Source organism: Primulina eburnea, chromosome 11, assembly GCF_022965805.1.
Source record: "Primulina eburnea isolate SZY01 chromosome 11, ASM2296580v1, whole genome shotgun sequence".
Classification (NCBI taxonomy): Eukaryota; Viridiplantae; Streptophyta; class Magnoliopsida; order Lamiales; family Gesneriaceae; genus Primulina; species Primulina eburnea.
In genome coordinates, this window is record NC_133111.1 from 35,803,007 (window position 1) to 35,817,616 (window position 14,610).

General features: G+C 30.8%; 1 protein-coding gene across 1 annotated transcript; it reads left to right on the forward strand.

The window, feature by feature from the left end:
- The first annotated feature begins 3,352 nt into the window (after positions 1-3,352).
- LOC140805299 (uncharacterized) lies at positions 3,353-5,900 on the forward strand. Its single transcript, XM_073161561.1, has 2 exons — positions 3,353-4,722; positions 5,371-5,900. The coding sequence occupies exons 1-2, from the start codon at positions 4,048-4,050 to the stop codon at positions 5,650-5,652; spliced, it is 957 nt and encodes a 318-aa protein (XP_073017662.1). The 5' UTR covers positions 3,353-4,047; the 3' UTR covers positions 5,653-5,900.
- Positions 5,901-14,610: the final 8,710 nt, after the last annotated feature.

Consider the following 14,610-nt stretch of genomic DNA (forward strand, 5'->3'; position numbering starts at 1 on the left):
TGGTATGCTCGGCAACAGAAGTTCCACTTTTGAACTTCATATTGACTAACCGCCTCATCAGCAGGGCTTTATTCCGAGCGGTCTTGGCCTGGTACATGTCCTCCAGCTTTTTCCAGAGAGCATATGCGTCTGTCTCCTGTGCAACATGGTGGAAGACACTATGATCAATCCATTGTCGGATTTGACCAATAGATTTCCGGTTTAATTTCCTCCACTCAGACGCTTTGGTTGGATCAGGATTTTCACCTTTCAATTCTAGGGATCGAACAAATCTTTACAGCTGAGGAGATCTTCCATACGAGGTTTCCACAGCGTGTAGTTGGTTGCCGTGAGCATAATGATAGCTCCAGAATATGATGTTGACTCTTCTGTGGTCATCTTCAATATTTATTTATCAAAATAGGAGCTGAATCTCGTAAAACGGAGTACACCGTTGTGTCCGGAATGGCCGAAAATGGTGGAATAGGCACTTCGGGGTCAGAAATTCTATTGTTGAAAATTTTGGGATCACTATATAAATTTCTGATAGTTCAGGGGTCTCAAAGTCATTACCAAAAGTTCAGGGGCCATTCTGTACTTTAGGAAAGATAAAGGACCATTTTGAAACGAACAGAAAATATGAGGACCAAATGCAATTTCCAGAAAATGGAATAGTGCTGATGACATGGCGCTGTCTGGATGCTAACGTGGCAATGACGTGGCGCTGACTGGACGCTTACGTGGCAATGACGTGGCGGGCACTGTTCATCTTCTTCTTCGTAAAGAACTTTTGAAAAATCACAGAAAATTTGTTTGATGTCCGATTTTCGATCTGAAAATACCGGTAGACTCGTGGGAACGAGAGCTACGTCGTGGTATGATCAAAACAAGATTTCAGACACTTCACGAAATCGAATTTTTCACAGAGAGCTCTCCTTCTATGGCTAATATCTCTAACCAGACTCTGATACCACTTGTTGGGAATTAAACTATCAAAGATCAAACTAATTTGAGAGAAAAATCAATCTATTCAATTCATAGTTTTAATTTACAAAAAGAAATAAAAACTCTCAGATCCTCACAGCACTCTCAAGGCTCTCCTCTACTTGGGATTAGGATTACTCAACTGGGAATGAGATGATTTAAACAATGAGCTGAAGCCTCTATTTATAGAGGATATTCTGCACATGTTAATAGGTGTGAATGAACGATGGCAGCCATTGGAGAATCAACAATGGCTGCACCTACCATTGAAAATTGGACCTTCTGGATGATGGCTGGAGATTTTCAATTTGAGTTCTTCAGGGCATAGCACCATTTACCCTAAAACCTCTCGAATATTTGCCAAATTTACCCTAATACCTATAAATTACCTATTCTAACTCGATGTAAAATTATGATTGAAATATGCTGATAATATGTCTTATATGTCGACCGATTAAAATTTGGTCTCATAAATTACTATTTTTAATTATAAATGTATCAAATAATAGTAAAAGAAATATAAACAGTTGATTTTAATAACAGTTGATTTCAATAATTATTGTAACAAATGAAACAACATATTTTTCAAAATAAACACGAGATCTAATTTCATCATATCAGAGATCTTAGTGTCAGATAAGTCATAAATAATTGACATCAGTCTTGTATTTAGCATGTCATTAGGGTGGCATTGTCAAATTGTGGGACAATGTTGGTATTTTGCAATGAAATTTGTTTTCCACTACCATGTCTTGCCATTTTCTTTAAATAATAAAAAAAAATCGATGCCCGGACCAACAGAGAAAAATTTGTTAAACAATTTTAATCTTAAGATGTAAATTCTTCATTTTAATAATATTTTCTGATATTCAGTAATTTTTGTTTAATGACGCACTTAAATTTACACATATTTCGATTCTTAAAGTTTTTTTTTTTTTTTTGTAAAGTAAAATATTATTTTTTTAAAAAAAATCAAATAAGATTAAGAATTAAGAAAATGTACCAAGATTACATATTTAACTAACCATGGGTTAATTACATATAACTTACGTTCACAGAAAATTTTGAAATTTTTATTTAGTAAGTTGGTGTTGTCACCCAGAGGAAAAACTTATTGAAATTAAAATTTTGAAAAATAATAATCTCGTAAAATATATTTATTACTCATTTATAGGTATATCTAATAAAATATTACAAAATATTCGAATAATATTGTACGCTAAAATGTCAAAATGATTTTGTTTCCTTTTAAATTTATGTCTCTTCCCCTGAATAAAGGCTTCCATTTTCGAATTTACATATATCAAAACAAAACAAATCCCGCTGATATATAAGTTTTTTTAAACCATAGTCTAACAAATATTAATAATAATAATAATTATTACACACAAAAAATAATTTTATTATTTGGTGACCCAAAAATCGTGATGGAGAGAAGATAGCATAATTATTAAGCAATTTGTATATGACAACATTGTTTTCTTTTCTAAGTTTCAGAAGATATATTAGCGAATATTTGGTAGAGCTTGTAAGTTTTGAATAGGTCTCTATCTTTATCTATGAAACGGGTCAATTTTACCGATATTCACAATAAAAAGTAATACTCTTAGCATAAAAATTAATAATTTTTCATGAATGACCTAAATAAGATATTTGTATCATAAAATACGACCCGTAAGACCATTTCACACAAGTTTTTGCCATAAGTTTTAAGAAACAGTTTATAAGTTGTTTTATAATTAATAAGCTCTCATATTTTATTTAATAAAAAAAGTTATAAATAAATTATAAGCCGTCAAAATAAATTTTTTGACTTTATAAGTTTTTGTTTAGAATATAAAAAACAAAATTGTTAAAGTTTTATTGAATAAATTAGCAACTACAAATTTTTTTAATCAACATTTTACTTGCACACATTAAAAATAATATTAAATATTTTTTCCCAAGGAGCATCAAAATTTTATAAATGTAAATATAAAAAAGATTTATTTTTTAATATTAAAATTATAAAGCTATTTTCACCCTAAAAATATTAGTAGCTTAATATATTCTTTCATTTTAGAAATCACAGCATTTAATCCTTACGTTCAAAAAAATTCAAAAAAAATTTACTTAATTTGAAAAAGATTTTATAATGTTACCTATTTGAATACAATTAATTTTACATAAAAATATCGTTTTTTTGGAATTTCATGGAAAAGTTGACGGCACCCTAAAACATGATGGCTCGTCTAAATTATCGGCACCTTCATTATGTACAAATTCCAAAAGGCCCCCAGAGATTTCTTGGTTTAGTATGTTTGTACCAAAGATTGGCTTGGCCCACATATCTTGCTGTAGTCTGATTCAACATTTGAAGGACCTTACCAATCTCTCATGCTTTATGTTGGAAGTATTTGAATAAGTTAAATTCTACTTTTGTTTTTTAGTCTTTTGTTTCAAAATGGTTGAATTATTGTCGACAAGGGGAGAACATTTGTGATTGAAGACATCAACGGTGAAGATTCCGTTCAATTCTGTCACCGATTGTGTGTGATTTGTTGGCTTATACAAACATTTCAATCCAATATATTTTGTGAAAATATGAATATGATTTATGAGATTAATTTTTTGGTGCATGATTGTCGTCGAACCCTCTGAAGCTGGAGTCTTTGTTTGGGTCATCACTTTCTTGAACCCCACTTGTAACTGAAGGTCCTTTGGTTGTTTCTCGACATTTCAAGGGAAGAGAGAGACTTTTTTGGGGTTAGATTCTTTTAAGGGGTTGGGTTTTGTATAGGAATTGTCATAATTTGCTCAAACTGAAATTGGGTGCTTGGTCAAGTATAGATCTTTGATAGAAATTCTTGAAAAAGGAGGGGAAAGTTCCATTTTCTTGAAAGGATGAATTCTTGGGCGCTGGGAAACTGATCAGGCGAAGCAAATGTCTGCATGGAAGCTGATTTTGCATCATTTGTTCTTCAGGCTCCCGATTTTAGTGGGTATTTTCTTTTACCGGCATCAAGGTTTGTGCTTGAACATCTGAGATATTTGTGATTAAAATTTTTGATTGGATCTTGTAATAGTTCTGAACTTTATTCAAGAATGTCATCGTGTTTCCCATCATCATTCATTTATGTAACAAATGGGAGTGTAAGTTGTGGTGTGAGTAAACATACAAAAGGGAAGAAAAACCCATCCGTTGTGAAGCTTCCGGTTGACAGTAACGTAAGTTTTCTGTCGAATAAATCTTCAAAAGACAGGAATTTCAGTGGTCCCGTAACAAGTCAAGGCAGTGGGATTGGGATCCTTGGAGGTGTTTCATTGGAGTCCACACTTAATTTTGCTAAAAAGTTGGTGAATTTTAAGTTGGATGACGGAGAAAATGGCCTTCCTTTTGTCCTTTGTTCAGATCCTGCACTAAGCAAGGATCTCTTATCCCTTGAAAGAGGTTCTTTTCCTAGTCTTAATCCTGTAAAACCCGCAAGTATAGGTGTTGATCAAAGTTCAGTGGTCGAGAATTTAAGGTGTAAGAGGAATTTTCTCGAGAAATCGGGAGTATCTTGTATAGTAATGCCTTGTCATGTATTGCATTCTTGGTATGATGAAATTGCCGAGGGATGTTCTGTTCCTGTCCTGAATATGGGTGTGTGTGTGGCAAATGAACTCAAGGAGGCTAAGTTGAGGCCACTTGAAGCTGGAAGCCCTTTGCGTATAGGTGTTCTAGCGACCAATGTGGATTTGGCGACTAGATTTTATCAAGAAAAGCTTGAAAATGAGGTATTCTGAGTTTGCCCCTTTCAATTGATTCATGAGCTTGAAGTAGTTTTATTCTGTATGATGATTGAAAAATTATATGTTTTTTATGTTCTATATATTTGATTATCCCTTTATTTTTGTGCTCTATGCATTATTATTTTGGAATACAATAACAAATTCTCGATGCACAAAGGCCGATAAAACGGGCGTCCAACTAGTTTAGAGGGTGGATCTAGGATTTGCAATGAGTAAGACAAGCGAGGACACTTGATAGAATTTGGAAGACAGAACTTGAATGTTTACAGATATTACAGGGTTTTAAAAAATTTAGTTTGTAGCGAGGGGGGTGGGGGAGTGATACTCTTCTGGGGTTTGCCCTGGTTCCACTTACTACTTCTGCCTTTTTCTTCCTGTTTGCTCTTTAGGTAAACCATTATGGTCATGGTCAGGTGGTATGGTTGATCGATGATTCCAGCTTCTTTCATCGAGTTGCAACCTATGCCAGCAATTTGATTTTTGCCCACAACTTAAGATTTCTGATTCTTTCTTACAAGTACTAGGTTGTATGATTTAACAGATATTTTGAGCTGCAACATTACTAGCGTTTACAATTGTCAATACAATGACATACGTTCGGTCCAACAATTAGTATCCAACTTTATTGGGCAGGGATTTGAGGTTATACTGCCAGACAAAGCAACAATGGAACATGCTGTGATTCCAGCAGTTGAAGCATTAAAAAGAAAAGACACAGAAGGAGCACAGAATTTGTTCAGAATTGCATTGCAAGTTCTATTAGTTAGAGCGGTGAACAAAATCATTCTTGCCTCCGATGAATTTCTGGAGGTCTTACCCCTAGATGATCCTCTGTGGCAAAAATGCATCCTTCCGATTAATGCTTTAGCCCGGTCGACCGCCAAGTATGCTCAATCAACGGGGAAAAGCAAATAGACCAAAAGTGGTAATGGGTAATTGAAGATTCTTGTTCAGTATGCATTTTATCAGGTACTAGTGATCTCATAATTTGCTACTTTATCTTGAATTATTTATCATGCTCAAAGAATATGTATGTACAATGAATGGATTTTAAGGATTAGAGCATTAGATTGAGTAGAGTTAGTATATCATAGAAACTGCACTTATGGATAATGAACTATTTTTTTTAATGACGATGAACTTGTAGATGTTGTCTTTCGATACACACTGGGTGAACTGCAATAGCTTACAGACCATGTTAGTTAAGTAAATCGCACTGGACAAACCACTTATATATAGACTTCAATCCATTATGATCAATCTAGTTTCAAACTCATTCCACTTAATTTCGTTTCAAAAAAGAAACAGATACATCAAACATCAAACAAGATTTTTGTGAGACCGTCACATTGTCAATTATTGATCGGATTGATCCGTCCCACATATCTACTCATAATAGTTAAATTAAAACAAAATTGTAGAAAATAAAGAATAATTAGGATAAAGAAACTTTTCTAAGTATAAAAATATCATAAATCTAATATCCTATTTAAAAGGGTGAGTTGAATTGTGCATTGTCCATATTGTATTTGTATCCATATTATGTGTTGTCTTTGTATCCATAGTGTGTTGTCTTTTAAGTGATTGTGACAAATTGTCTTTGTATCCAATATCCATATTGTGTGTTGTCTTTAAGTGATTGTGTCAAATATGTGTGTGCTTATTTTTTTAATTAATTGTGTTAAATTTGTGTTGTCAGGTGTCTTTCATTTATTATGTTAAATTAAAATTTTAAATCTGTATTTTATTAATTAATATTTTTGTGTGGTGTGGTCTTTCGTTTATTGTGTTGGAATCAAAGAGGAATCTGATACGTGGCATTGTTTTACCAAACATTTCCTTAGTGGCTTTCGCACACATGGAGGTTATTGGTTTCCAGTCTATATACCATCTTCAACTCAAACTGAGCTAAGAAAAGGAGAAATTTAAACTCCAGAATAGTAATGAATATAAGATTCTTGCTTGGAAATTTACAAAACATAAAAGGATTTACGAAAAATATACCAGAGAAATTAAACAACAGAGGATTTATCGAGGGCCCAAAGAATCATAAATTCATAAAAAATCACCCATAAACGCCTTAAACGCCATTTCTCGGCTAAGCAGGCTGAAGGGCTACAACATGAATTTATTTTTCTCGGATAAACTCGAACCTTGTGTTCACTATTTCCTGGTTCATCTTCTTACCTTATGTTCTAACCAAAGACTCTTATATTACATTAGATTCCAGAAATTTAAATAAATCTTTTATTATATCAATCTGATTCCAAGTTACAAATAAATATAGATCATATCATAGTAAGGAAAATAATTTAGCACGAATACTTTAGCCTGTCATTCAGGCTAATCTCTGAAATATCAAATTAAAAACAAAAATTAAAAACAAAAAATAAAAACAGTAAACTTACAAGGTTGTAAACAGAACTTCAAACTTTTATTGATTTACTTCAGAAGGGTTGTATACAAGAGAGAGTAGAGAGGGGAGCAAACTCGACCGTGTCCTTCTAAGAACACAGAAGTCACCTATATATAGATAGAAGAGCCGGACATCAAACCCCGGATTCCATCTTAAAATAAAAATAGTAAATGCTTTATTAAAGCAAAACAAACTTTGGTTACAAAATTCAAAAAGTAAATAGTGATATGCCACCCACTTTTTGTCATGATATTCCATGATGTGTTATTCCACCAACTCTTGAATAGTGAGATTCCACTTTCAACAAATCTAGTCATCTTTGATATTATCTTTTAGAGATTTCTTCAGATTTTCAAATATATCCTCAATTTGAGATAATTGAGGAATATCCTCATCTGGATCCTGTGCATCCTGCATCTTCATTAGATGTATGAATTGATTTTCGCTGGATTCAGACGCCATTGATTTATCTGATTTTGAATCTGAGCATCCAATATTGGAATATAAATCCTTTTTCATTTCCTCAATATAAACTTCAATCATCTTCTCTTTGGAATAAATATCAGAATATTTCTGAGTCAGAATCTTGAAAGGACTCATAGAGTCTTTCTCTTTTTCCTGTTGATTAAAGAATTCTTTCTGATATAAAGAAATTTTTTCCTCCATAGTTAGAAGAGTTTCATGACCATGAAGTTTTTCAGTTGCTGGATCTTCTCTTAACATTTTAACCCATAATTTAGTATAACTGACTCTTTTTAAACAAGGGATACCTTCCTCAGTATAATCACATTCTGGTTGCCATCTCCAGATCCATGGAATTCCAAATTCCATGAAGAATAGACATAAAGTCTTGCCATCAATCCAATGATCAGAAAAGGATTTCTTTATGCATGGGACCACGTTTAACCATGTATTCATAGGTTTTATAAAAACCTCTGGCAAAATCTTTGCAGATGGACTAAATATTTTCCACCATATATAAAACCAATTTGGAATAGGATGGTGAAAAATGTTTTCACAAATCTTCAGAAACCAAGTATGTTTCTTCTTTTCATTTTCATAAAATAAAGTTTTATTAAAACTTTCAACATAATCCCAAAAATTGAATTTGAAACTCATTTTATGAGGTTCAGAATAAAATTCTTTTTCAACTAATGGAGATATAACTCATTCCTCAATAGATATAATCTTTTTGATAATGAATTTTGAGAAGTTATAACTTCTTTTTTGTTGAGTATTACTAAAAAAGTGAGTTATATCAACACTTTTTGTAGAAATGAGAAGATTTTCATAAAATCCTCTTTGCTTATAAGCACCATATACATATGATGTATTAGTTAAATATCTGTCCAAGATAGTCCATGGAGCTTTTTCCCATTGGAGATCTTTTTCTTCTATAAGAAGAATTAATTCACGATGTTTAGTTTCTGTATAAAGAGCTGAATCATTATCATCTTCTTTGATGATATTATCATATGATGCTGAAGACTGAGAATCTGTATTATTCTTCTGCTTTTGTTTCAAGAATTCTTGAAACTCATTATATAATTCAGTATCCTGCTCAGTATTACTGGCTGGTAAACTAGATAAGTTCTGGGCTATTAGCCTCTGTTTACCATGCTGTGCTATTATATTAGGAGGTTTTCCCCTGCTACCTCGCCCTCTATAAGAGGACTCTCCTCTGCCTCGAGAGTACATATCTGTAAATGAAAACATTAAGATAAATATTCTCGAGTTAAAAAATCTGGTAAGTGATTATCTTCACCTTTTTTATAAATGATTTCAAAATCAAAAGGAGCTAAATGAGCCTGCCATCTTGCAAACATTTGTTTAGAAACATCATGTTTGAAATCTTTATTAAACATAAATTTTGCAGATTTGGAATCAGTTTTTATAATAAACTTTTGATTGTATAAATCATCTTGAAATTTTAAAATGCATCTAACAATAGCTAAGATTTCTTTTGCTACTGATGATGATAATGATTCAGCTCTTTATACAGAGACTAAACATCGTGAATTAATTCATTTTATAGAAGAAAAAGATCTCCAATGGGAAAAAGCTCCATGGACTATAAGCAAAGACTAAACATCGTGAATTAATTCATTTTAATTCATTTTATAAGCAAAGAGGATTTTATGAAAATCTTCTCATTTCTACAAAAAGTGTTGATATTACTCACTTTTTTAGTAATACTCAACAAAAAGGAAGTTATAACTTCTCAAAATTCATTATCAAAAAGATTATATCTATTGAGGAATGGGGTATATCTCCATTAGTTGAAAAAGAATTTTATTCTGAACCTCATAAAATGAGTTTCAAATTCAATTTTTCGGATTATGTTGAAAGTTTTAATAAAACTTTATTTTATGAAAATGAAAAGAAGAAACATACTTGGTTTCTGAAGATTTGTGAAAACATTCACCATCCTATTCTAAATTGGTTTTATATATGGTGGAAAATATTGGTCCATCTGCAAAGATTTTGCCAGAGGTTTTTATAAAACCTATGAATACATGGTTAAACGTGGCCCCATGAATAAAGAAATCCTTTTCTGATCATTGGATTGATGACAATACTTTATGTCTATTCTTCATGGAATTTGGAATTCCATGGATCTGGAGATGGCAACCAGAATGTGATTATACTGAGAAAGGTATCCCTTGTTTAAAAAGAGTCAGTTATACTAAATTCTGGGATAAAATGTTAAGAGAAGATCCAGCAACTGGAAAACTTCATGGTCATGAAACTCTTCTAACTATGGAGGAAAAAATTTCTTTATATCAGAAAGAATTCCTTAATCAACAGGAAAAAGAGAAAGACTCTATGAGTCCTTTCAAGATTCTGACTCAGAAATATTCTGATATTTATTCCAAAGAGAAGATGATTGAAGTTTATATTGAGGAAATGAAAAAGGATTTATATTCCAATATTGGATGCTCAGATTCAAAATCAGATAAATCAATGGCGTCTGAATCCAGCGAAAATCAATTCATACATTTAATGAAGATGCAGGATGCACAGGATCCAGATGAGGATATTCCTCAATTATCTCAAATTGAGGATATATTTGAAAATCTGAAGAAATCTCTAAAAGATAATATCAAAGATGACTAGATTTGTTGAAAGTGGAATCTCACTATTCAAGAGTTGGTGGAATAACACATCATGGAATATCATGACAAAAAGTGGGTGGCATATCACTATTTACTTTTTGAATTTTGTAACCAAAGTTGGTTTTGCTTTAATAAAGCATTTACTATTTTTATTTTAAGATGGAATCCGGAGTTTGATGTCCGGCTCTTCTATCTATATATAGGTGACTTTTGTGTTCTTAGAAGGACACGATCGAGTTTGCTCCCCTCTCTACTCTCTCTTGTATACAACCCTTCTGAAGTAAATCAATAAAAGTTTGAAGTTCTGTTTACAACCTTGTAAGTTTACTGTTTTTGTTTTTAATTTGATATTTCAGAGATTAGCCTGAATGACAGGCTAAAGTATTCGTGCTAAATTATTTTCCTTACTATGATATGATCTATATTTATTTGTAACTTGGAATCAGATTGATATAATAAAAGATTTATTTAAATTTCTGGAATCTAATGTAATATAAGAGTCTTTGGTTAGAACATAAGGTAAGAAGATGAACCAGGAAATAGTGAACACAAGGTTCGAGTTTATCCGAGAAAAATAAATTCATGTTGTAGCCCTTCAGCCTGCTTAGCCGAGAAATGGCGTTTAAGGCGTTTATGGGTGATTTTTTTATGAATTTATGATTCTTTGGGCCCTCGATAAATCCTCTGTTGTTTAATTTCTCTGGTATATTTTTCGTAAATCCTTTTATGTTTTGTAAATTTCCAAGCAAGAATCTTATATTCATTACTATTCTGGAGTTTAAATTTCTCCTTTTCTTAGCTCAGTTTGAGTTGAAGATGGTATATAGGCTGGAAACCAATAACCTCCATGTGTGCGAAAGCCACTAAGGAAATGTTTGGTAAAACAATGCCACGTATCAGATTCCTCTTTGATTCCAAGCCTCAGATGGTATCAGAGCCATGGAAATAGTCTGGTTAATAATTTAGCACTTTTTATTCAAATGAATATTTTCAGTTTAAAAGAAACTGTTCATAACAGTTTAAAAGAAGAATATGATTTACCTGAAAATTTAGATTTATTGAATAAATGGACTATTCCTAAGATAGATTCTAAAATGATCTATAAGTTAGGAACCTTTGAAAAAATTGGTTTTAAACAAGTAGTTAAAACTACAGAATCATCAGTACCCCTTCATAATGAAGAAATGATAATTAGATTGTTAAATAATAAAGATATTATGCCTTATATAAAAAATTATAAATTTATTCATATAGGATTAATTCAAATTGCTTTTAGACCTTTAACTTTAGAAGGTTTACCAGAAAGCTTCATAGCAGCTTTAAGAGATGGTAGAAATTCGAATTGGAAACAATCCCTTATGGGAATAATTCAATTTAGTCTGGCTCATGGTCCAGTATATTTTGATGTTTAGTCTCTGTATAAAGAGCTGAATCATTATCATCTTCTTTGATGATATTAGCATATGATGCTGAAGACTGAGAATCTGTATTATTCTTCTGCTTTTGTTTCAAGAATTCTTGAAACTCATTATATAATTCAGTATCCTGCTCAGTATTACTGGCTGATGAATTAGATAAGTTCTGGGCTATTAGCCTCTGTTTACCATGCTGTGCTATTATATTAGGGGGTTTTCCCCTGCTACCTCGCCCTCTATAAGAGGACTCTCCTCTGCCTCGAGAGTACATATCTGTAAATGAAAACATTGAGATAAATATTCTCGAGTTAAAAAATTTGGTAAGTGATTATCTTCACCTTTTTTATAAATGATTTCAAAATCAAAAGGAGCTAAATGAGCCTGCCATCTTGCAAACATTTGTTTAGAAACATCATGTTTGAAATCTTTATTAAACATAAATTTTGCAGATTTGCAATCAGTTTTTATAATAAACTTTTGATTGTATAAATCATCTTGAAATTTTAAAATGCATCTAACAATAGCTAAGATTTCTTTTGCTACTGTGGAGTAATTTTTCTGGGCAGTATTCCATTTCCCAGAATAAAATCTTATAAGATATTCTTGTTTAGTTTGGGGATCTTTTTGTTTCAAAATTCCACCAAAACCTATATCCGAAGCATCTGTTTCTACAATTTTATCCCATAAAGGATTTGCCAGCATAAGACAAGGAAGATTTTTAACTTTATCTTTGATAATCTGAACAGCCTTAGTATGCTTATCTGTCCAGGGTAAAGGATTTTTCTTAAGTCTATCATATAAGATAGCAGAATCTTTAGTAAGATTTTGAATATAAGGAGAAATATAATTTAAACTTCCTAAAAATCTTTGCAACTGAGTTTTATCAGTTATTATATCAGAGAATTTTGATCCAAACTCAATACTTCTTTGAATAGGAATCATATGACCAAGAAAACGAATATTAGTTTGAAATAAAATCATTTTAGATTTTGAAATAACTAATCCATTTTGGATAACTATATTTTTAAACATTTCTAAATGTTTAAAATGTGTTTCAATATCATTAGAAAATACTAAGATATCATCTATATAGACAATTATAAAATTGCTATAATTATAAAAAATATCATTCATTATTTGTTGAAATTCTGAAGGGGCATTTTTAAGGCCAAATGGCATTACTGTCCATTCATAATGTCCTATAAGAACATTAAAAGCAGTTTTATATCTATCAGATTCTTTTATTTGAATCTGCCAAAATCTTGATTTTAAATCAAATTTGGAAAATATAATTGCATGAACTAATCTGTCTAATAAATCTTTTTTATTAGGAATAGGATGCCTAATCTATTTTAAAACCTTATTAAGAGGTTTATAATTAATAACCAATCTAAGAACTCCTCTTTCCTGCTCAGAATGTTTATTAACATAAAAAGCAGTACATGACCAAGGAGATTGAGAAGGTGTTATTAAACCTTTATCTAACAAAGAATGAATTTCATTCTTACATAATTCTAAATATTCAGAATTCATTTGACAAGGACGAGCCTTAGTATGAATATTTCTTTCCTGGAAATCATCTTCATAAGGAAGTGATATAATATGTTTTTTTCTATCCCAAAAAGCATTGGGAAGATCATTACATATTTCTAATGAAAATTTATTATAAATAATTTTTATTTTTTCCTGTAATTTAGGATTCTGTAATTTATCATCAATTGTAAGAAATTTTATTTCTTCTTTTAATGAATTTATTTGAAAGGTTTTTCTTTCAATTTGTTCTTGTAATTCATTTAAAATTCTATGAACAGGTTTAGTTATAAACTTAAAGGAAATAGGATTACCTTGAAAAGTTCCTATAATACCTGTTTCATCAACATAAGTTAAAGGATATATTTGATAAATAAAAGGAAGACCAAGTATAAGTTGGCTAGAAATATCTTTTGCTAATAAAAAACTGGTTTGAATACAGTTTTTATCTTTGCAAATATAAGCTTTAGGTAATTTATAATTTATTTCTAAAGGTTCTCCTCTTGCATGAGAAAGAGAATGAGTAGTTTTATGAAAATATTTTGTAGGAATTAATCCTTCTTGTATAACATTTAAATCTGCACCACTATCTATCATAGCAATGAAATTCTTTTTATAAGAATTATCAATTAATAAAGTAATATTAGTATAACATTTTTGAGATATTATCATACTCAAAACAAATAAATGTTTCTGATTATTATCAGGAAATGAAATATCTTGAATATTTTCAAAACTTTCAGAAATTGAATTATTATTATTTTCAATAACTGAAATACGATAATTTAAACTATTATTGTTATTATGTAAAATTTTTACTTGTTCTTTAAGATTATTAGTTTCTTTAACTAAATCCTGTATAGTAACTGGATTTTGTTGACTATATTTTTTCTGTAAAAGATTTTTAACTTCTTTCATAGAATAAGCTTGTTCTTGTTTAACAAGAATGTTATTATCATTGTTACTGGTTGAAGCACTATTTTCCATCTGATCAATAATAGTAGATTTTAATATTGGGTCCTTAATCATTTTAAGGAATTCTAAAATATTATTGTTAGTTAAAACATTAATATTTAAATCTTGAAATTGAGACATAAGTTTATAAAACTCATCATTTTTATTATTATCATCTATTGGATTAATACAAGATTTTCCTAGTATACAATTATTACATTCTTCTAAATCAGAAATATCTGATTCATTATCTAAAATTTCTTCTGAATTATAGGATTATGAAGAATTCTCAGTTTCATCTGTCAGAATTATTATTAGAATCCATTATTATTTTAAATAATGTTTCTTTTAGATTTTCATCTATATCTAAATTATTAATTTTGTTTTTAGCCCAACATTGATTAGCATAATGTCCTGGTTTTTTACATTTTCTACAAATTAT

Excerpts from the sequence above, each read along its gene's own strand:
- LOC140805299 (XM_073161561.1), top strand. The coding sequence starts at position 4,048 with ATGTCATCGTGTTTCCCATCATCATTCATTTATGTAACAAATGGGAGT. Across the intron at positions 4,723-5,370 it reads AAGAAAAGCTTGAAAATGAG|GGATTTGAGGTTATACTGCC; the intron begins GTATTCTGAGTT and ends TTTATTGGGCAG.